Source organism: Euleptes europaea, chromosome 1, assembly GCF_029931775.1.
Source record: "Euleptes europaea isolate rEulEur1 chromosome 1, rEulEur1.hap1, whole genome shotgun sequence".
Taxonomy (NCBI): Eukaryota; Metazoa; Chordata; class Lepidosauria; order Squamata; family Sphaerodactylidae; genus Euleptes; species Euleptes europaea.
The window spans coordinates 132,703,482-132,725,425 of record NC_079312.1 but is presented as its reverse complement, the minus strand read 5'-3'; the positions used below and the strand labels follow the sequence as shown (position 1 = coordinate 132,725,425).

Genomic DNA, 21,944 nt, shown 5'->3' with positions numbered 1-21,944 from the left:
CTATACTTGACCACCCATTCCAGGAAGCTGCTGAACTTTTCAAAGGCAGCACAGGCCACAGAACACCCCATCGGCATGGCCTTGTCCACATACCAATCATTGCCCACTCTAAAACCCAGCAGGTTAAAGTCATCTGTGTGCACCGGGAGAAGGCAGAACGCCGATTGGATGTCGCATTTGGCCATAAGGGCGCCCCTCCCACAGGACAACGCCAAACGGACCGCTTGATCAAAGGAAGCATACCGCACTGAACAAAATTCAGGCGGTATTCCTTCATTCACTGAGCCCCCAGGCGGATAGGACAGGTGGTGAATTAACCGAAATTCCCCAGGGGACTTCTTCGGGACCACCCCCAGAGGTGACACTCTCAGGTTGGGTAGTGGAGGGGCATTAAAGGTACCTGCCACCCTACCCGCAGTACATTCCCTATGTACCTTTTCGCTCACGACCGCTGGCATGTCCCGGGCGGATTTTAAATTGCCTGCATCCAGCTACTCTCTGACCCACAAAAGGTATCCGGAACCCTCGTGTGAACCCATCCCATAAATATTTGGCAGCCTCCCTGTACAGGTATCGGTCCACCCACCATTGTAAGGCCTGCAATTTAACGGGAGTCTCTGCCAAGCCCCCCAAAAGAGGGTCCTCATTTGCCTTCGCCTGAAGCTCCGCCGGCCCCCCCATCCTTCCTTGTGGAGGGCCGGCCGCCGCGAAAGGGCTGGGTGCCCCCTGTAGGCCTGGGGCAAGACACCTTTGAGTGTTGGCCTGCACACAGCTCACACAAGTGGTCATATTTGCATTTGGCCCGGGAGCACGACCCTTTATTAAACTCCCAACACACCCTCCTGTCACTTCCCTCCTGGAACCCCATTTCGCAGGTCTCGTGGCATCCCCCTTGCCCCTGATGTGTGGGTTGACGACCATGCTCCAAATGTCATGATTCACCAGGTCCCAACGAGCCCTAGAGTTATATGAAGCCCTCTTCCTAAACTCCTCATCGTACTCAAGGGCAGCGGCCTCACCGGCCACTTCCGCCGCCCTTTCTACATATGAGGCGTAATTCCAAAGGTGCCACCCCCACCTTGGGTACGCCATGGTCACAACACCGGCATACACCCCAAAACCTTTACGCCACTTCCTGAGAGATTTCTCTCCAGCCTCGGCTTTCTGCTCCTTACTGGCCGAGCTGGCCCCCCTCCCCTTAACTGAATCAGGCTTAACAAGGGCGAAGATGTCTACATAACATCCTTCAAGTATTTTTTCCCTTATTTTGCGGGAAAGGTGTAACCCTGGAGGGTTCTCCTTCTCAGTATAAGTAGATTGGATACTGGACCTCTTCCCCTTAGTTCCTGATTCCCACACGGCCTTGACCCCACTATCAGGGACTGAGCCCTCCTCCAACCGCCTGCGCCAAGCCCAAGCCGGTAGGCCAGGCAAATCAGCGTGTGTGCGCCAATAACCCTCAGGTACACCCTCGGATTCCTCCCCTGAAGAAGACTCACCAGTCGAGTCCCCTTCTCCCGCTCTCTTGCCAGACCTCCTCCTGTTCTTCGTACGTCGCCGTCCCTTCTTGTTTCCTGTCGTGCGCCGTCGCTTATTCTTCCCCTTGGACCAGGACCCACTGGAACTACTATGCCCACTGGAGGTGCTGCTACTGGTAGAACTGCAGGCGCTGCTAGAGCTGGAGGACACGTCGACCCTCTTCCTGCGCTGTATCTGTTGCTTTCTGTCTCTGGGCGCCACATCCTTGGCCCCTGCTGGCCCCGCAGCTCCCACCCCCGATGACTGGGATTTCAACTGGCCCACTTCGCTGACCAGCTGCTGGACCACCTTAGTGAGCCCCTGTATGGTTTTATCAGGTGCAGCCGAGGAGGTCAATGCTTCGCTTGGAGCAGCCTCCTTTGGTTGCTGTCTAGCCCTGGGGGCCAATGCCGCCCATGACTTTCTGCCCCCCCCCCCGAGTGCGAGGAGGTGAAGAGTCTTGCCTGCTCGTTCCTGCGGCGTTCCTCGCCCCCTTCCTCTGCGTCGAGGCAGCAGACTTCCCGGACGGCATGGTGCCCAACTCTCAGCAGGGCCCCTCGCACACAGCTTCCTTCCGCGTAATGCAGGCTCCGCCGGATGCAAATGGGGGGTGAATCCTCCCCTCCCCACACGCCGCTTCGTAGGAGGCCCCGACCGCCTCAACCCTGCCTCCGTCAATTCGCTCCCGGGCGCCTTAACTGGCAACCCCTTCCCGGCCGGTTCCCTGTCCTTAAAAGGACAGCAGCTGCCGCCGCCTCCCCCGCTCTCCGCAGTGAAATCAGCTGTTGATCGGGGAGAGTGAGAGTAGGTGGGGTAACGTTCCACGCCGCTCCTTTCCTTCCGCGCCGACTGGTGAAACAGGAAGCGAACTCAACAGGAAGCAAACAGGAAGGGTCAAACGGCGACCCTTCCTTATAAGGAGTGGAGGCGGACCAGAGTGGGAACACCCCGGTCCGACTTCGGGAGGGCCCGCCCCCGAAGGAGCCTCGAGCCCCATTGGCTCATTCAAACTGGGGCTCCCGGCCCCCAGGTGGTCACGAGGTGGCCCAGCTGGGAGGCGGGCGGAACGCCGCCATTTGCTGCCCCGCCGCCATTCCGGGCGGACATGGGAGCCCTCAGCCCGGCAAGCAGCCCTAGCTCCAGGCTCTGCTGCCCCCGCCGCTCCCAAAAGAGACTCCGGCGTGTCTGTGCCCGCCCTGCACAACCCGGCAACCTCGGGCTCATCGGTGAGTCGAGGCCGCGTTTCTGTGTCTACCACAATTTCTTCTTTTGACCAATCCAGAATATTGAAGAGGACCCTGCCCCCAAGTAGGGTTGCCAGCCTCCAGGTACTAGCTGGAGATCTACTGCTATTACAACTGATCTCTAGCCAACAGAGATCAGTTCACCTGGGAAAAATGGCCGCTTTGGCAATTGGACTCTATGGCATTGAAGTCCCTCCCCTCCCCAAACCCCGCCCTTCTCAGGCTCTGCCCCAAAAATCTCCAGATATTTCCCAACCCGGAGCTGGCAACTCTACCCCCAAGTAATCAGAAGGAGAAATGGCAGCTACCTGTAGATGAGGAGTCAACACAATTTCCCCTCCAAAATGCTTTTTCTCCTGTGAGATTCAAATTGTATATACACTTTGATTTCGATCCTGAAAGCAGGCTCCTGAGGACAAGACAATTTGGAACAAAGAAACAGCTGTCAGGGAAAGGATTAATTGTTCTCTTCTTCCACCTTTCCCCTCAGCTTGTTTAAAAAATGGTGCTGATGCTCCTTTACATTGCATGCAATATACACTTAGCTTTTGAGATGACAAAAACAAAGAATAGGCTGGAAATTAAAGACAGCCAGTCTTGGCTGAGAAACTGGCTGATGATCTAAAGTTTTCAAGAAAGCTTCATGAGGGAAATAGACAGTAGTTTTGAAAATTAAATATACACATGTTCACTCACGTTTCTTTTGTCCCATTTTTGGCTAAACAGGTTTGGCAGCTTTTTGAAACAAACAAACCTCTGCCAAACTTGTTTATCAAAGAAAGTCTTTTGATAACCTGAATGGGTGATGTTTGCCGTGCATAACATCTTACAGGTTGGTCGTGCCACCTGCTTACAAGGATGTAAATGTAGGGTGGGTGATAAGCTTTGTCCATACATTGCAGTGGAAACAATAGCAATAATCCTTTTATTTAACAGAATTTTCGAAGAAAAGAAAAGAAATGACAAAGATAATTTCATTCGAAGTGGGAATAGTTTCATTAGAAAATTCAGTCAGCTGCTAGATGAAAACAATGCATCTGATGACATCTGGAAGACATACATGCCCAAGGTAACTTTCTTGTTAAAAAAAAGAAAAATAAGACCCTATTCAGGTGGCATAGAAATTTTTTAATAATTAATTTATTAATAAATAAAGAATTAATGGATTTAAACATACTTCTTTTTATATTGTGAATGCTTTTGTATAAATACATTTATTTACGTGACTAGAAATCCATGGAACAAATTAAGGAGTAAATGTTTCATATTCCATTTTTAGTGAGGTGAGCAAACAATAAACAAAGATAAGTTTTAACACAACTCAGTGAGACAGATCACTAAGAAACAAAGATATGGTCAGTGAAACAAGTGAGTTTGAGGACCAGAGCTGTTTCATATGGCCTGAGCACCTTGGCTACTCAAAAGTACCCCCACACCACACCTCACACACAGTTTCCAAGAAATGTTATAAGCCCCCAGCCAACATTGTGATATGGCGGCTAAAAAGGCCAATGCAGTTCTGGGCTGCATCAATAGGAGTATTGTGTCTAGATCAAGGGAAGTAATATTACCACTGTATTCTGCATTGGTCAGACCTCACTTGGAATACTGTGTCCAGTTTTGGGCTCCCCAATTTAAGAAGGTTGTTGACAAGTTGGAGCATGTCCAGAGGAGGGCGACCAGAATGGTCAGAGGTCTGGAATCCATGCCCTATGAGGAGAGACTTAGGGAGTTGGGTTTGTTTAGTTTGGAGAACAGAAGGTTGAGGGGAGACATTATAGCCATATTTAAATATTTGAAGGGATGTCATGTTGATGAGGGAACTAGCTTGTTCTCTGTTGCTCCAGAGACTAGGACACGGAGTAATGGATTTAAACTAATAGAAAAGTGATTCCACCTAAACATTAGGAAGAACTTTCTGACGGTGAGGGCTGTTCAATGGTGGAATGCACTGCCTCGGAGGGTGGTGGAGGTCTTTGGAGCCTTTGGAGGTCTTTAAGCAGAGGCTGGATGGCCATCTGTCGGGAGTGCTTTGATTGTGGGATCCTGCATGGCTGGGGGAGGGTTGGGGTCACTGGGGATGTGTGTGTGTGGGGGAGATAGTTGTTAATTTCCTGCATTGTGCAGGGGGTTGGACTAGATGACCCTGGTGGTCCCTTCCAACTCTATGATTCTATGATTCTGATTCCTTCTGGCGGGTCCATCGCACTACCCAGACCTAATCCAATGGCAGAGAAGGGGGTAGGCAAGCCATCAGGCCTCAAAGAAGGCCACAGGGCAGACAGGCCATTCAACAAGGCTGCAGAAGATGGAGGCAGGCAGACCTCAGAAGGCCACAGGCAGGCAGGTGGGAGAAAATGATGGTGGGCGGGCGCTAGAAGGCTGCAGGGCAGGCGATTAGTCAAAGGTGGAGTTCAGGCTACAGAAGGCCCCAGGCAAGGCAGGCTGGTGGTGAAGGCAGAAGGCTTGTGGGTTGGTAAAGGGGGCATCAGAGGGCCAGTGGGCTGGCTAGGGTTGCCAACCTCCAGGTAGCACCTGGAGATCTCCCGCTATTACAACTGATCTCTAGATGACCAAGATCAGGTCTCCTGGAGAAAATGACTGCTTTGGAGAGTGGACGCTATGGCATTATACCCTGCTGAAGTCCTTCCCCACCCTTCTCAGGTTCCACCCCCAAAATCTCCAGGTATTTCCCAACCTAGCCCTAGGACCAACTGAGGGGAAGGCAGAGGACCAGCAGGTCAGCAAACATAGGATATAGGCGGGCCAGAAAATACGCAGGAGAACAGCTGATGGACATAATCAGCAGGCATGACTTCAGCTGCAGGAAAGGCTGCGGTCTCTCAATCAGCCTGGCCCAATCCTGGGAAAGATGGCTGACATCCCACCAGCGAAAAGAGGTGCCAGTACACTGTACCAGCATGTACAAGCACAAAACAAGTCCTGGTTTACAGTACAAAAGAATGAACAAGGTTAAATAAAAATCCACTAGAACTACACAAGACTAGAGCTACACAGCCTAGAACAGTGATGGCGAACCTTTTAGAGACCGAGTGCCCAAACTGCAACCCAAAACCCACTTATTCATCGTAAAGTGCCAGCACGGCAATTTAACCTGAATACTGAGGTTTTAGTTTAGAAAAAACAACTCATACGTTAACATCTTATGCTCACAAGCATAAAATGATCCAAACAAAGTAAGGAAAGCAATCACAAGTGCTTTCATTGATTTAAAATTATTTGGCAGAGAATTCCACACTTTAAGGGTTTCATTTTCAGAACTAACTGTACTATCCTTTGTCATCCATAAAATTAAATCATGGCAATGACTGACAAACACCATTTCCCCCATCTGCATTCTCAAAACTCTGCAGGGGGGCTTATCGTTGAGTTGTGCATCTGAGTGGCAAGTCCAAGGCAAGACCTCCCATTCACAAATGGACAACAACCCCCCATGCAGTTTTGAGAATCTGGATGGGGTAAATGTGCATCTCAGTGGCAAGTCCAAATGGACAACAACCCCCCCCCCCCCATGCAGTTTTGAGAATCTGGATGGGGTAAATGTGCATCTCAGTGGCAAGTCCAAGGCAAAACCTCTCTTTCACAAATAGACAACAACCCCCCCCATGCAGTTTTGAGAATCTGGATGGGGTAAATGTGCATCTCAGTGGCAAGTCCAAGGCAAAACCTCTCTTTCACAAATAGACAACCCCCCCATGCAGTTTTGAGAATCTGGATGGGGTAAATGTGCATCTCAGTGGCAAGTCCAAGGCAAAACCTCTCTTTCACAAATAGACAAAAAAAAAAAACCCCATGCAGTTTTGAGAATCTGGATGGGGTAAATGTGCATCTCAGTGGCAAGTCCAAGGCAAAACCTCTCTTTCACAAATAGACAACAACCCCCCATGCAGTTTTGAGAATCTGGATGGGGTAAATGTGCATCTCAGTGGCAAGTCCAAGCTAAAGAGCCACCCGCCGCCAGCCTCCCGCCAGCCTCCCGCCGCCCCGCTCCGCCTCAGCAGCAGCGCTGCCGCCCCACCCAGGCGCCGCTCTGGACCCGCCGCTGCCACCGGCCGCTCATGCTCGGCCCCGAGGGCTTCCCTGCCGGCCGCACCGCTACGCCCGCCGAGTCGCCCCCGCCCCTCGACAAAGTTGGCTGCGGCGCGGCGGAAACGTGCGCCGAGGCCACGAGGAGGGGCGGAGGAGGGGGACGGGCAGCCAAGGGGGCGGAGAAGGGGGCGGGGGCGACTCGGTGGGCGTAGCGGGGCGGCCGGCAGGGCAGCCCTCGGGGCCGAGCATGAGTGGGCGGCAGCCGATCTGGAGCGGCGCCTGGGTGGGGCGGCGGCGCTGCTGCTGCTAAGGCGGGGCGGGGCAACGGAGGCAGATGGCGTCGAGGCCGCCAGGAGGGGGCGGGGGGGCGGGGGGGGCGGCTCCACGCGTGCCCATAGAAAGGGCTCGACGTGCCGCTTGTGGCACGCGTGCCATAGGTTTGCCAACACGGGCCTAGAACCACACAAGACAATAGCAGATTCATAGGCAGCAAGACAAGAAGTTATCAAGTGACAAAATGATCATGTTTGAATATTTTTGATAAATTCTTTTTAGGAATATATATCCTTCCTTTCAATGGTGGCAATTATGAATTTGGGGAAGATTTGGATACATTTTCCTTGAATCTTTTTGGGGGGCAGGGGTAGGGTTGACAAGTACCCCCTGGCCACTGGCGGGTATGAGAGGGTAGGGTGGCTGGATTTAGGTTGGGAAACTACCGGTACTAAAATTTGGGGATAGAGCTTGGGGAAAACAGAGATCTCAGTGGGAACTGATCTCTGTACTCTGGAGGTCAGCTGTAATTCCAAGGAATCCCCAGGTCCACCTGGAGGCTGGCATCCCTACCCCTATAGCCTACCAACCTCCATGGCTACTCCATGAGATCCTTGTGCAGTCCTCACAGGGCCCTTCCACTGCATCCAACCCATCAGTTTTACAGTGATGCTGCAGACCCTGCCATTAGGGACCCTTTTACTATTTTATCTAGATATTCCACAACTGTGAGATGTGAAGTTTGTGTGGGTGGGTGGGTGTTGAGGGGGGGACTTCTCTGTTTGATGAAACAAGAACTCCAGCTATGCAGGATGTTTATGTCCCCAACAGGTGCTGCATGCTATTTTTTTCTTTGGAGAGATACATAAACCTAAAGTGAAACCTGAAGAATTACTTTCTGTGGATCATCAAGATAGTTTTCCAGAACGCTTCCCACAGCCATTTGCTCAGTACAAGACCCACCTTCCCACACAGACTCCTTACTCCATTCTTCTGGACTATGTATGTATCTAATATTTCATTATGAAGCATTTCAACACTACATGCAGTGATTAAGTTAAGAACAAAGTTTGCTCAAGTTTACAATCTTTTTTTTAAAGACAATTAATGGAGTACATACAGTGGGAAGAGATGAAGCAGCGATCATAATGTACTGATTCAGGAGGATATATTTAGGAGGCGCTGTTATGGTGTGCATGTTAGTAAGCTGTGGCTATCAGAGAACAAATTCCAGATACAAGGAAAAACAAGAAAAAAGCATGAAATAGCAGTAGAAGGCTGGATTTTAGAAAAGAGAAGTATATTGACAGAGCAGATAAAGAATGCAGAGAACAGGGGCAGGGGTGCATAAGAAGGGAGCAAGGAGGAGTTAAAATCAAAGGGGGTTAACATAAAAAAGAATTATTCAGGTAACATGTAGAGAGCTGCCTTAACACTTTCCATTTCCAGCATTCAAGTTTCTAATCATTTGGAACAGGAGTGGAAGTGTTTAAATTTTATATGTACCCGTTTGTATTTTTTGTTTTATTGTTTTGTTTTATATTATAAAAATAAAAAAAATATATTAAAAAAAAAGGAAAGGTTTTGTTGGAAGACAAAAATTATTTGAGACCTTCAACATATCTTCCTGACAGAGTACTGCCCATCTCTGAAATAAATTATAAATATCAAAAGTTACCAATTAAAGAACTTCTGCAAATTCAGATGTAGTTGTAAAACTAGAGGGGGGGTGCCCAATATGAAAATACTGGAACCGTGAAGTGGTCCAATCATGTGTACAGAAACAATTTCAGGAGATAAACCTACCCCTTTCAACCAGACCTTTACACTTTGTAACATTATACTTCTCCTAACTGGAAAAGGATTCTGTGCTTCCATCCGTATTAAACATCTAGGGCACCTAAGAAGAGATACTAACAGCTCATTCCTGAGCTGAAAGGACAAAAGTCCTTAGGAGGCCAGGAAGGGGCTGTGCTGGTGTCCAAGCCCCCTGCATCAGTGCCCGTGCCACTTACGATGCCCAGGGTGGCACAGAGGTCAGCGGGGGGCCGCACACGCCATTCTCCTGGTGCTAGGCTTGCCAACTTCCAGGTACTAGCTGGAGATCTCCTATTACAACTGATCTCCAGCCGATAGAGATCAGTTCCCCTGGAGAAAATGGCCACTTTGGCCATTGGACTCTATGGCATTGAAGTCCCTCCCCTCCCCAAACCCCGTTCTCCTCAGGCTCTGCTCAAAAAACCTCCCGCCAGTGTCGAAGAGGGACTTAGCAACCCTACCTGGCGCTGCCGCAGCAATGCCACCCAAGGGCACCCGCACAGCCTGGCGCTGGTGTCTGGACAGCACATTTCTGTGCACTGTCCTCCCAAGGGAGTTCCTGGGGAATTCCAGCACCAGGCCAGGGGAGGAGTCACCTTTAGAAGTCATCTCCGAAATCCTTTCGGGCTGAGAATGCCCCTTTTGCCCTTACTTGGAGATACACCACCTTTTTAGATGGTGTATCCCTGTGGAACCTTATGGAGTGGCTCCATGCGTTTTCCAAGTAAGGCCAAGGTTTTGGCTTCATGGCGAGGGTGGGGGGCACGAAGCCTCCTTTGGAGGCAACAGAGTTACGCTCTCTCCAGGAGCAAGTTTTTCTACAGCAGTGCAAATTCCCTCCTCTTCCATCAGACATACCTAGCTCTGACTTTGCAGATTTCTGTCCCTACCCACCTTGGGCATGCTTTTAAAACCATTTTTTGCTTAGGCACCCAGTATGCATCAATTTTAAAAAAGTTTCATTTGGTGTGGGGGGGGAGACACAGCTTTTTTTTAGAAAAAAATTATTCAGTAAGCAGAAAGTTGGATACAATGCTTTACAAGTTCCTCTTTAGTTCTATGAACAAATTATACAGATGTTTGGATCTGTACCTGCAGAATGACAAAACAGAGACACGTGCATCTGCAGCATGGGGCCAAGAACTCTTTGGTGGGTGCTTGCAGGTCCCTCGGGGTTGCCAGAAAGTCCACTCCGGGCCCTTGGGACAGAGCTCTGCCACAACCGCCCCTCCCCTACAAGGGCTCACGCCATTCAAAACACCCTCACCGGTCTGGCGTACATGTCCAAACCAAAAGCAAATGATGGGTCCACAGAACTCTGCTCCTGTGAGTGAGTTCCAGTATTGTGTGGTTAGCTCCAGCTCCCCCCCCCCGCCCCGTAGCACCTTTTCCAAGGGGGAGCTCAGCAACTGACTGAGCTGTCAATCCAGTGCAGAGCCGAAAGCTTGGGCCCCCTCCCCCAGCGGCCATTTGGCCCAGTCCCCAGGCACCAAACCCCCTTGTGCATGGAGGCCATGGTGTGTGTGTGGGGTGGGTGGGGGGCGTCTGGGGCTCCTGATGCCCCTGCTAGACTGCCAGGTGCAGGGGCTGGTGTTGCCAGGCCGTAGCCAAGGGGAAAGTGGGAAGAAGCTTGGGGAAACAGTCTCTGTTTCCCTGTCAGTGCACAGCTGACCCTTTGGGTCCTGGCTGAGGAGATGGGGTACCTGTTTGGGTTCAGAACTGGGAGAGGTCAGCCACAGAGTGTGGACTTTGCTGTCCCTGTAAGGTGTTGGCGCGAAGTGCTCACCCAGTAGTGCGAAGTGTCCTCTCTGTGCTTTCCCCACCGCCAAGGTGCCTCAGCGCTTGCCTTAAGTCCGCACAGCCGGAAGCTATCGGTGTCCCGCACCACATACCCTACCTCATGAGTTGTGGGGTATCCTGGCTGGTGTTTTTGTAGGGCTGGGGAGGACTTGGCCACTACAGGGGAGGGAGGCGATTGGTCGCGCCCATAGTTGGCATCCTGAACTGCTTGGGGTCTAATAGGTGTGGCTGCAGCAGTGTGGGGGGGCACTTGTTCTTTGCCACTCTATGGCTGCTTATGGGCTGCGCTGAGTTTTTGATGGCACATCTTTGTGCCTCTGTCTGGGGGGCGTTCCCTGGCTGACTTAGGGAATCAACTAACTCCAGCTACATCACATGATCTGCCCACGAATATGCTGGCGCAGTTGCACTGGTCCACAGCTGCACAGGAGCGTTAGGCCCCTGCACTGGCGTAATTGGCCTCTACACCGGCATATCTCTGAGATGTGCTGGCATAAGGATCAGCCAGCTCCCTAAGCCTGTTTCCCCCCTCCCCGTTAGGACTGCACTGCAATTCTAGCTGAGCAATAGTACTTTTGGAGGTTAGGAATGCCTAAACCTCCTCCTGCCATTGTGTCTTGAGGAGTATGCATATTAATTCTAGATTTCTTCAACATTTTGAATACTTTTAAGCACTCATTCCAGTATTATTATAAGAACATTCCAAAATAGGAAGGTTCAGTTCAGTTTGAAGTTTGTACATCAGTCCAAAAAAGGAGTGGAGATCTGTAGCGGGCTTACCACTCAAACTATGCATAGCTATCTTCACCCCTCTTTCTGGCACTCAGAAAAACAGGCACAGCTAAAGATGAAAGGGCATTCTGCTCATTTAGTGGTAAGACATCTAGATTTCACCATTCTAGACTAACATCTATTAAAAGCCTCAGGCGTATTTTATTTCTACAGAAAATATTGTCTATGTACACAGATACACCCACCTTTCATGAATGAAAACTGAACAATTAGGTTTGAAGTAACATGCATTTCAAACTATGGCATGTCTCAAATTGTTAGCCCAAATAATCATTGTGAGCTGTTAACAGCACAATATATTGTGTTATTACTCAATGTTCTTGTTAAAGAGCTCTTTTTGAATGTACATTACACCAAATATATTGTTGAATGACAATCCCCTTGATTCTGCAAATAAGCTCTAACAGGTCAGACAGGTCTGTTTAACTTTTCTCATTCCCTTCCCCACTCTCCTACGTAATGATTTGTTATTCACTTTCTCTTTTTAAAGGCAGTCTTCAACTATGGTGTCAGAAAGACACGGATATACGGTAAATATATTTGTTATTTATAAAGAATTGTTATATTTCTAGGTGACAGAAGAAATCGGTGTTGTGGACCCAGCTGAACTGATGAACGAGTTGAAAATTATTAACAAAGATATGTACCAACTCTCAGCCAATAACAACGGTCAGCTCACGCCCAGCACATTTTTCTTTATTGCTGCTGTTGTTGCTCGCAGCACCTATCGAGCTTCCTCTGATGCAGCCAACCATAATATGTTCTTTGGAGCATCCCTTTCATGCAGAGGGAAAGCAGCAAAGCTAATAATGACTTATGTGTCCTGTATAAAAGCGTGGCACGAGGCTGTGGCATCTGCAGTGGCATCTGCACTTCTGTCCTCAGGATCTCGCCCTGCCACTGTGTTCTCTGAAACAGTGTCATGCCAAGCTTATCAGTTTAACGGAAATTGTTACATTGAGAAGCCTCCCTGTAAGAAATGTAATGAAATATTTCAGAATGTGACATTTTACCCTCCGTTCCAAGGCTCTCAAAATGCAAAATGGAATTATGGGAACTGTGCTGAGACCGAGGCCCTCAGCAAACTCCTACGGCACTATCCTAATGCAGCTACAGGAAATCTGACAGATAGAGCAATCATTGAACAACAACTTATTCAGGAGCTGAGATCAAACAACTTGGTATATACATTAGAGTATTTTTCAGTCTGAATAATAATGATTGCAGGCAGAATGGAAAAGCCAATATCTATCATAGGTTCTGCCCATAATATCTGGCCTGGCATTAGATTAACAGAACTCTCTGGATTCAGTCCCAGCCAAGACTCAGTAACACTAGGATTGCCGATCTCTAGCTGCTGCCTGGAGCTCTCCTGGAATTACAACTGATCTCCAGAAAACAGAGACCAGTTCTCCTGGAGGAAGTGACAGCGTTAGAAGGTGGACTCCATGGCATCACATCTCTGCTGAGCTCCCTCCCTTCCCCAAACTCCACCATTCCCAGGCAACAATCCCCAAATCTCCAAAAAAATTCTCAAGCCAGAAACAACAACCCAACAGCACTCTCTGTGCTCTGCTCCATCTGCCTTAAGAATGGTGTTATTGCTGGTTAGCTAAGGCAACAGTAACACAGCAGCCACCAGAATACAACTGGAGTTCTGAGTCATCAATCATCTAATTGAGGATGTTGGAACAATTTTCTAGGGGTAGCCCAGTTATGGAATGCCCTACCCTCTCAACAGACAACACCCAATATACAGTTTCCAGCCCACACTAAAGCCATACTTCTTTACCAAGGCTGCCTGATGATTATGTTTGGGCTTTGTGTGATTATTTAATACTGTGTTATTAGGTTGTTTACATTGTTTTTCAATTGCTTATAAATTGCTTCAAGTACTATTGGTAGAACAGGCTAGAAATTGTTTAAATAAATTGTTGTACAAGAGGCAAAGGCTACCAAAGGTGAGGTTGGTAAACCATTTGGAAGAGGCTGATGCAACTTTTGCATAGCCATGTAGCGACAAAAACTGGTGCCAAGCTGCCAAAGGAAAGAGCCCCCTTACCGTATATGTCAAATTATGTGCAACTCTAGAACTCCATCTGCCCTACTTGCATAAGAGAGAAGCACCGACCTGGTTTTGCTGGTCATAGCCTTGAGCACATCACAGATTCTCAGCCCCAACTCCTTCGCTGATGTATGAACAAACAATTGAAAAGAACTCTGGCCACAGAAGCAAAAACATGAACTGTACAGTTGAACAGGCCTTAGCACAATTGTAGGCAAATCTGTGCATTCAAACTCCTCACTCAAAGTCCATCACACTGCAATTAACAGTGCTTGTGGGCCCTTCATGGCACAGCATCGGGGCAGATGTAGAATAATCAGATAGGTGTGTGCAAAATTTGTTTTTACATGTCTTTTGTACTTTTAAAATTTCATTCATTACTACTTCCTTAATTTTCCATTTTTAACTTTAATTCCATTCAGTGGAAGACACATGCCCAGTGGTAGTCTTTTTATTTTCTTTTGTATTGGAATGAAATTACCAAGGATTGTACGCGAGGCACTCTCCCTGCAAAATTTCAGATAGGAAAAAACATTCAAATTTAGTAGGTCATTAAATATGCTTGCAGATGCGGGATGGGAAGATGTGAACTTAACATGAATTTTTCCTCCTTTCTCAGAGACCTAAGGTGGTAACATGTGTGACCATTTTTTTAAAAATGAAGTGCACAAGCAAGGGAGGCTAAACCCTGCTAATCCACTTTACTACACTGCACACATCGGAGTTCAGCATTTGATTTCCCAACCTGGCTGACCTCTGGTATCACAATCAGGCTTGGGAGAAAATGCTTCAAGCACCATAGCAAGGCACTGAAGATGGCATGCATTACTTTGCTGCTTTCTTTACATGGGCAGACTGCAAGCCAAGGCAGGGCTAGATCCACTTTCTTTCTTTTTTAAAGGAGGGGAAAAGTACAAAATGATGCCCCATATATTATATACTGGTACATGTTTTTCTTTATATATACGCATATAATCAATGTATATAATATACATATAAAATCAACAACTCTTTTAAAAGATAAAATAGTGTCATGTTGATCTCTATGAATTGTTAATGAATAATCACACTATTATCTATTAATTCCTCCTAGAGTTCCTTTTGTTGTCAGGAGCAAAGGGAATTTATAGCCAGACATGTGTTAGATTTTAGGAAGACAGACTTTAATGAACTCAGAGGCACGATGAGAGTCATTCCATGGTAAGAATGCTGGGAGAGGAGCCAGTGAAGGGTGGGCTCTCCCAAAACAAGAGCTCTTGCAAGCTCAAGCCATCAGTATTCCAGTAAGATGGAAATGTGGTAGAGAATTTACTATGATGGGGGAAAGGTAACTCCAATGAAGGGAGCCCACTACCCAAATAAAGAAAATAGATTCAAGTATTCAAGAAAATGAGGTAGATGCCTCTAGGCTATGGTACCAAAGCACAAATCCTCCTACCTGGGAAGAAAAACTTATATTAGGATCCAGGTGGAAGAAAGGTTCTTAACTGAAAACATTTTTTCTTTATAATCTTCATTTCGTTTTTATCCTCTCCTTTTGAATTGTTTAGATATCATTTTTACAAAACTCTAATCAGAAAAGAAAATGCATTGAACTGAGAATGCAAACCCCATGAAGCTATCATGGGTGGTTAAACACCACAGGCAACTTTAAAAGGAGATTGGATAGATTCAGGGAGGAGAGGTCTATCAGTGGCTACTAGCCATGGTAACTAAAGGGAACCTCCATGTTAGGAGGGAGTCAACCTCTGAATCCCAGTGCCAGGAGGCAACATCATAGGAAGGCCTCAGCCTGTATGCCCTGTTGTTGGGCCTCCAGAGGAAATGTTTGGCCACTGTGTGAGACAGGATGCTGGACTAGATGGACCACTGGTCTGATCCAGCAGGGCTCTTCTTATGTCAATAAAAATGGCATGTTGACTCAGCTTTTTTCCATTTCCTAATTGTCTTCCAGATTAGTGTAGCGGCAGAATACTGGACTTGGATCTGGAAGGCCCAGGTTCAAATCCCTTCTCTGCCAAGGAAGCTTGCTGGGTGACCTTGAGCCAGTCACATATTCTCAGCCCAACGTACCTCACATGATAAAATGAAGAAGGGAAGAATGAAGGATGCAACCCTGAGCTCCTTGGAGGAAGGGAAGTGTTTTAAAAGTACTATATTGATAAAGAATTACAAGGTGTTCCACCTCTAGGCTGGTGATTAAAACAAACAACCCCAGTTTTTGCACAAAGATAATAGAAAAACAATTTCACTCCTACAGCTTAGATATTGGTTAGATGAACCAGGAATAGTGTGGAGAAAATATGTCCCATCCTGCAAAAGTATTCATGTCTCATCATTCTGCTGAAGGTATGAAGGCTAAAAGAAAAAAGACTTCCACAGATCTGGCCTGAACAATGAAGCCCTTCCTCGTTCTCACACAAGAATGCCCAAAATGTAGTTTGTGGCTGGGGTGCCCAAGGCACATATTAAGGTGCCTGAATAAACACACCTAATCTTACCCTTATCCCCCATTCCTCACTCAGACTCCATGGCAAATCTGTGATAAAACTCTAGTTGGTGAAACCTGCAGACAAGTTTACTTCTGAAATAACTTCTCATTGGAAAAGACAATAATGCTCGGAAAAGTGGAAGGCAGCAGGAAGAAGACCCAACATGAGAGGGATTGACTTGATAAAGGAAGCCACAGCCCTCAGTTTGCAAGACCCGAGCAAGGCTGTTAACAGGACATTTTGGAAGTCATTATTTCATAGGGTTGCCATAAATTGGAAGCAGGGGCCTGGGGGCTGCGCCAGGCCGCAACTTCTCCCTGCTGCTTCGCCGAGCTCACTGCCATGCGTGGGCCAGCCTCGTCATGCTGATGCTGTAGAAGTCATGTGGGCCGATGAGTCAGTAGGAACTGGGCGTCGTCACATGCTCAGACCAGGGTGCAGGTGGCAAGCGCAGCAGTGGGATGGGCAGCCGCACCCACAGCCTCTGACCTGGCTACAGCATTGGCGCCCCCCTCTGCCTGCCGCCCAGGGGAGCTGCCTCCTCGCCCCCCCCCCCGATCCATCCTTGAGCCACGATAAGTGGCCCCTGTGGCAAAACCAGCACTGCAGGGGCCACTCAGCTCAGACCTGACCAGCAGCAGTAACAATGGTCATTAATTCACCTGTTGTCTCCTCCTGCACCATCACCAACTGGGGGCTTGGGAGTGATAGATTCCATATTTCATTCACATGGCCTGATGACTTCAGCCTATTGTGAATAAGTAGAGGCAGGGCTAATTCCAGAAAATCAGACTAGAACCACCACTTGCTCCGCTTATGGTTATGACCTTCCTGGTAATCTGCAGGAGAGAGTATGGATGGAAGAACTCACCACTTTCTTGCCCTGCCATTCATCACTGGGGCTAATGCTGCTGTAGCAGACAAAGCAAGGGGCATGGTAATGGGTATGGTGTGCAGGACAGTTGCAGGACAGTTTCTGGGGTAAGAGCCAGAATTCTCCTTCCCATGCCACCTCATAAACTCTTAGCCAGTAATAATAATTGAGTCACAAAATGACACGTTTTACCCAGCATCTCTCGTGGGATATTAAATCCAATAGAGATCCCCCACCATTTATACAACCATATTTCATCCCAACAGGTGGCTTAATAGCTGAAGAACCATATATGTCAAGCAGTATAGTATCACACTTGAATCCTTAAAGGGTGCAACACACCCAAAGTACTCCTATAATAGAAAACTTTGTGATCCTGTGAAACAGATCTCAGCAACTGTGCATTTATTATGTGAGTAAAGAATCATGCAGAGAGATTCTAAACCATAGAAGAATTTCAGTCTGGTACTAAGTATGGGGTCACTTGACTTCTGAGAAATGAAGACAATAAAAGATGGATGTGACTCCATGGGTTTTACCTCCCATTCCACAGACGCATTCTCTGCCTGCATTCTTGTAGTAGTTTAACACAATATACTAAAATACTGAAACATTCACTTTCAAGTTCAAACCACATCAGTGTCCAGGACAGCAGCAATTTCTTCTCACTGATACAAAGCTAATGCTGTGGTCCAGGTTCTTTCCTCTGTTTGTGGTCTATACAAGGCACCAGAGGCGAGAGGGTCATCTGAAATCATGCAGGACAGAACGAAACCACTGCATCACTTTAGGCAAGCCAGTGCCATCACGCGCACTCGTCTCCATGATGGTGATGGGCTGCTTTGCACAGGAAACAATGTCCTGGATTCGGAACAATGACTTCATCTCCGCCAGGGACATGTAGCAGGGTAGGTCGCTAGAGCCAAGGTAAAGAAAGGAAACAATGATGGGCAAATTCCAGAGGGAAGCCATATTAGTCTTTAAGATGCCACAAGACTATTTTGTTGTTGAAGAATTGTGCACTCCCATCTGCCTCCAGGAATAACACCCCTGGATTCTGCTGACCAAAGTGCAAATCCATTGAAGGTGACCATTTCCCAACTTGTTAGCTGTAGGTTCTCTCCCCCACCCCCACAAGATTATTTGCAGCTAAAGCAATCTATTAAATTAATTTAAACTCTTTCCCCATTGAATCTTAGCTCCATCCTCATCCCTCTGGCCTGAAAATGTAAACTAAAAAGTCCTTACATCTTGTTGAAAATGATGAGGACAGGGACTGATGTTAGCTCTTCAGCAGAGAGGAGCGACAGGAGCTGAACGCAGGAAGAGGAAATCTGAGTGGGCTTGGCAGCATCAATCACATACTGTAGAAGAGATTGAGAAAAGGCAGCTGAAAGGACAGGGAGCTGCTTGCTGCAGAACTTTCTCACATTAAAAAAAAGGCAGAAAAGGTAGATAATGAACGGCACCCCTCAAATGGCAATGCAGCTCTGCAGAGACTGCTTGGACCAGATTTTCCTGAGATTGTCACTTGAGAGGTTTTTTAAAAAAGTGGAATCACTGTAAATAGCAGTTTTGTCGTGTCAGCATGACAAAAAGAAAGCATAATCAACAGCCAACTTACACTGTGACCATTTTCTCTGAGTACATAAGAGCTATGTACAGTTAAATGTGGTTATGGGACCATTATCTTAAATGCTACAAGCATAGGGCCAATCAGCCACCGGGATGGGAGTGGAAAAGATTACTCTGCCCTATGACAGTCTGAATTACACACAAACTATAAATCAAGGCACTCACCAAAACACAGCAACAGTCGCTGTAGTAGCTGGACCATATGGGCCCCATGCATCCGCCCAGTTCCCGAACTGTGATCCTCTTTCCTATCACAAGATCAGTAAGGTTTGTGCCCACCTGCAGAGGGACAACAGCCGGTCAGACTTTTAAGCTAGTGTGCCGCTGAAGCTGTAATAGACAGTATTGCACAGTGAGTGGTGCTAACCCTGCCCATTGCTTCTGCTGAGGATGTGGTAAGACTCAAAAGGTGTGCAGAATCCCTCTGTAAGCTCCTCCCTACAACCAAGCTGGAGAAGTGCAAAAAATCTACTTATGTATATATGAAGCTGCCTCTTACTGCATTTAGATCAGTATTGACTACTCTGCCTGATATTAAGCATCCAAGGCCTCACACAGAATTCTTGCCCAACCAGTAATCTGAGATGTTTTCAAATGTCAGGGTTTGAATGTGGGACTTTCTGCCATGATGATCTCCAGGACAGAGATGGAACCCTGAGGATGCTGGACAAAACATTCATACAAATGCAGCACATACTTTCAGATAAACATATAACAGGTCTTAGCTTTCTCTTTGATCTTAATTAGGCTTGGTAGAACCCATTTTGTACTCACAATTAGGGTAGCAAACTGGTATTTGCTCTATTTTTAAAACATCCTTCCAAAATATACCTATGAGTAAATCTGAACCTTGTTATAAATCAGGATTAATGCAGAATATAGGCAGCTGAAAGATAAGCAGGATGGGGAAGTGACAGATTTCATGGGCAACACTGATACTGATAATTTTGCAGTTGTCCTTTAATTATACCACAGAGAGCAACCAACAGTGTCATCCTAAACAGGTCTATTTAGTGGGGCTTACTCCCAGAAACATGTATTTAAGATTGCACTGTAAGCAACTAGGGTTGCCAGCTCCAGCTTGGGAAATTCTTGGAGATTTGGGGGTGGTTCTTGGGGAGGGTGACATTTGGAGAGGTGGGGGAGCTCAGCATGGATGTGATGCCATAGTTTACTCTCTGAAATTGCCATTTCCTGCAGGGGAAGTGATCTCTGTAGTCTGCAGATAAATGGTAATCCCAGGAGACCTCCAGGCCCCACCTGGAAGTTGGCAACCCTAGACTACTTTTCAGAAGATTTGATGTAGTTTGTTTGCATGGGCCGTTTGTGCAGAGAGCTCTGGGGTACATGTGCAAGAACCCATTAATGATTAAGAAGACTTGCTAATGGTCTCTTGCTTGGGGGACCCAAAATCCTGAAGTCAGTACTGGTTTATGAACACCATTTAGGGTTGCCAACTAGCCAGGAGAAAAATGTCCTGTGCCTTTAATAAAGGTTACCCATGCCGCAATAGGCAGTTGAAGCTTTTTATGACATAAGGTAAGGTAAAGGTCCCCTGTGCAAGCACCGGGTCATTCCTGACCCATGGGGTGACGTCACATCCCGATGTTGCCAAGGCAGACTTTGTTTGCGGGGTGGTTTGCCAGTGCCTTCCCCAGTCATCTTCCCTTTACCCCCAGCAAGCTGGGAACTCATTTCACCAACCTCGGAAGGATGGAAGGCTGAGTCAACCTTGAGCCGGCTACCTGAAACCGACTTCCGACCGGGTTCTAACTCAGGTCGTGAGCAGAGCTTGACCTGCAGTACTGCAGCTTAACACTCTGCGCCACGGGCTCCTTTTTATGACAGAGGTAATAATATCACCTGGCAAATAACATCCCATTAAGCCTCTATTAAAATAATAGGACTTCCCCCCCTTCAGACCAGCTGGCTACCATAATGGCGCCTAACTAAAACTCCTTCCCCCAAGTATAGTTCCCCAATTTGTACCTGCATGCACTTTTCTTGAAATCTGATAAAGGGTATGGATCGCCTCTGAAAAAAGTGGGAATAACATTACATCCCTGTACTGATCAGTTCTCAAAAACAGGCAATTAGGGAAGGAATGGTTTTGCAATATGCAATGGACACTGTAATCAGGCTGACTACTCACTGAAATGTTAGGCGATGCACGCTATATACTAGACCAGAGGGGGAAAATAAGGAATAGTCAGTAATCATAGCATATAGACATAGGCATGGACCTCTCAGCACAACTGATCTCCATCACAAAGGCAACTCTCACCGAAGTAACTTAATCCACACAAGCACAGGAATGACTAGCAATGCAGTTTGATTTCTATGGGACTAAAATGTTAGTTACCCAGGCTGCAGCAACGTTTCTTACGCCATGTTTTAGATTCAACAATAAACTACTCAGAAAGACCAACTAATCTGAGTAATGTGGCCATCCTGCACCAGAAAGAACTACTCAGTCTAACATACCGTAGGCAGTGTGGGGGGTGGCTCTCCAAGATCCTTGGCGCCATCCCTGGAGCTCAGCTGTTAAAGAGTTTGATAAGGAAAATGGCAGGAAAGGGATGACTAGAGTCAATAGTCAGCAAAGGTAGGCCCTGGCCAGATTCTTCAGACAAAAATGAACTGCAAACAAGAATATATTACGGCACAAACATAACAGCATAAGAGATGTCCTGTTGGATCAGGCCAGTGGTTCATCTAACCCAGTACCCTCTTTCACACAGTGGCCAAACAGCTGCCAACAACAAACAAGTCACGGAGGCCAAGGTCTCCCCCATTTTGTCTCCCAGTACTGCTCTTCAGAGGTGAACTGCCTCTGGACTCGAATCCAAAAGGACCTTAGAGATTAACACGATTTTGGGGGGCATGAGATCAAAGCTCCCTTTGTCAAATGGATGTGGAGGTTCGCTTTAATCATCACACAGCCAGTCGCCACTGATGGCGCATCCCTCCATGAACCGCCTTGCTGTCCTTCCAAGCATAAGCCACGATAAACCAGCTTGTTTCTCAGATAAGGAAAGACTCGTTGTAAAAAGACCCCCCCCCCATTAAAAGCATTAAGTGGGGACACAAGAGTCAAAGCCTTCCCCTTTTAACGCACACAGCCACCCAGAAGACCAGATAAGCGAGCCTTGGCCTAAACGACCCTTCTTCCTCCCCCCCCTTCCCCCCTCTTCTCCCCTCCCCCACCCCCCTCTCCCCCCCTCTCCCCCCCTCTCCCTCTCCCCACTCCACTCTCCCCCCCCCTTCGCGGGGATATTCTGCAGCCGCTTGACCAGCAGAGTCTTTCCAGCGCCTGAACCCCCCAGCAGCAGGAAGGTGGAACCGCCGCGGCAGGCCGTTGCCATAACAACCCCGCGCGCCCA

General features: G+C 47.7%; 1 protein-coding gene across 1 annotated transcript; it reads right to left on the bottom strand.

The window, feature by feature from the left end:
* Window positions 1-17,594: 17,594 nt before the first annotated feature.
* Window positions 17,595-21,926, bottom strand: ARL16 (ADP ribosylation factor like GTPase 16). The gene is given in 5 exon segments (XM_056848579.1): window positions 17,595-17,842; window positions 18,175-18,290; window positions 18,727-18,840; window positions 21,046-21,144; window positions 21,831-21,926. Coding segments are annotated over 5 exon segments (597 nt in total). The 3' UTR covers window positions 17,595-17,670.
* Between the last annotated feature and the right edge of the window lie 18 nt (window positions 21,927-21,944).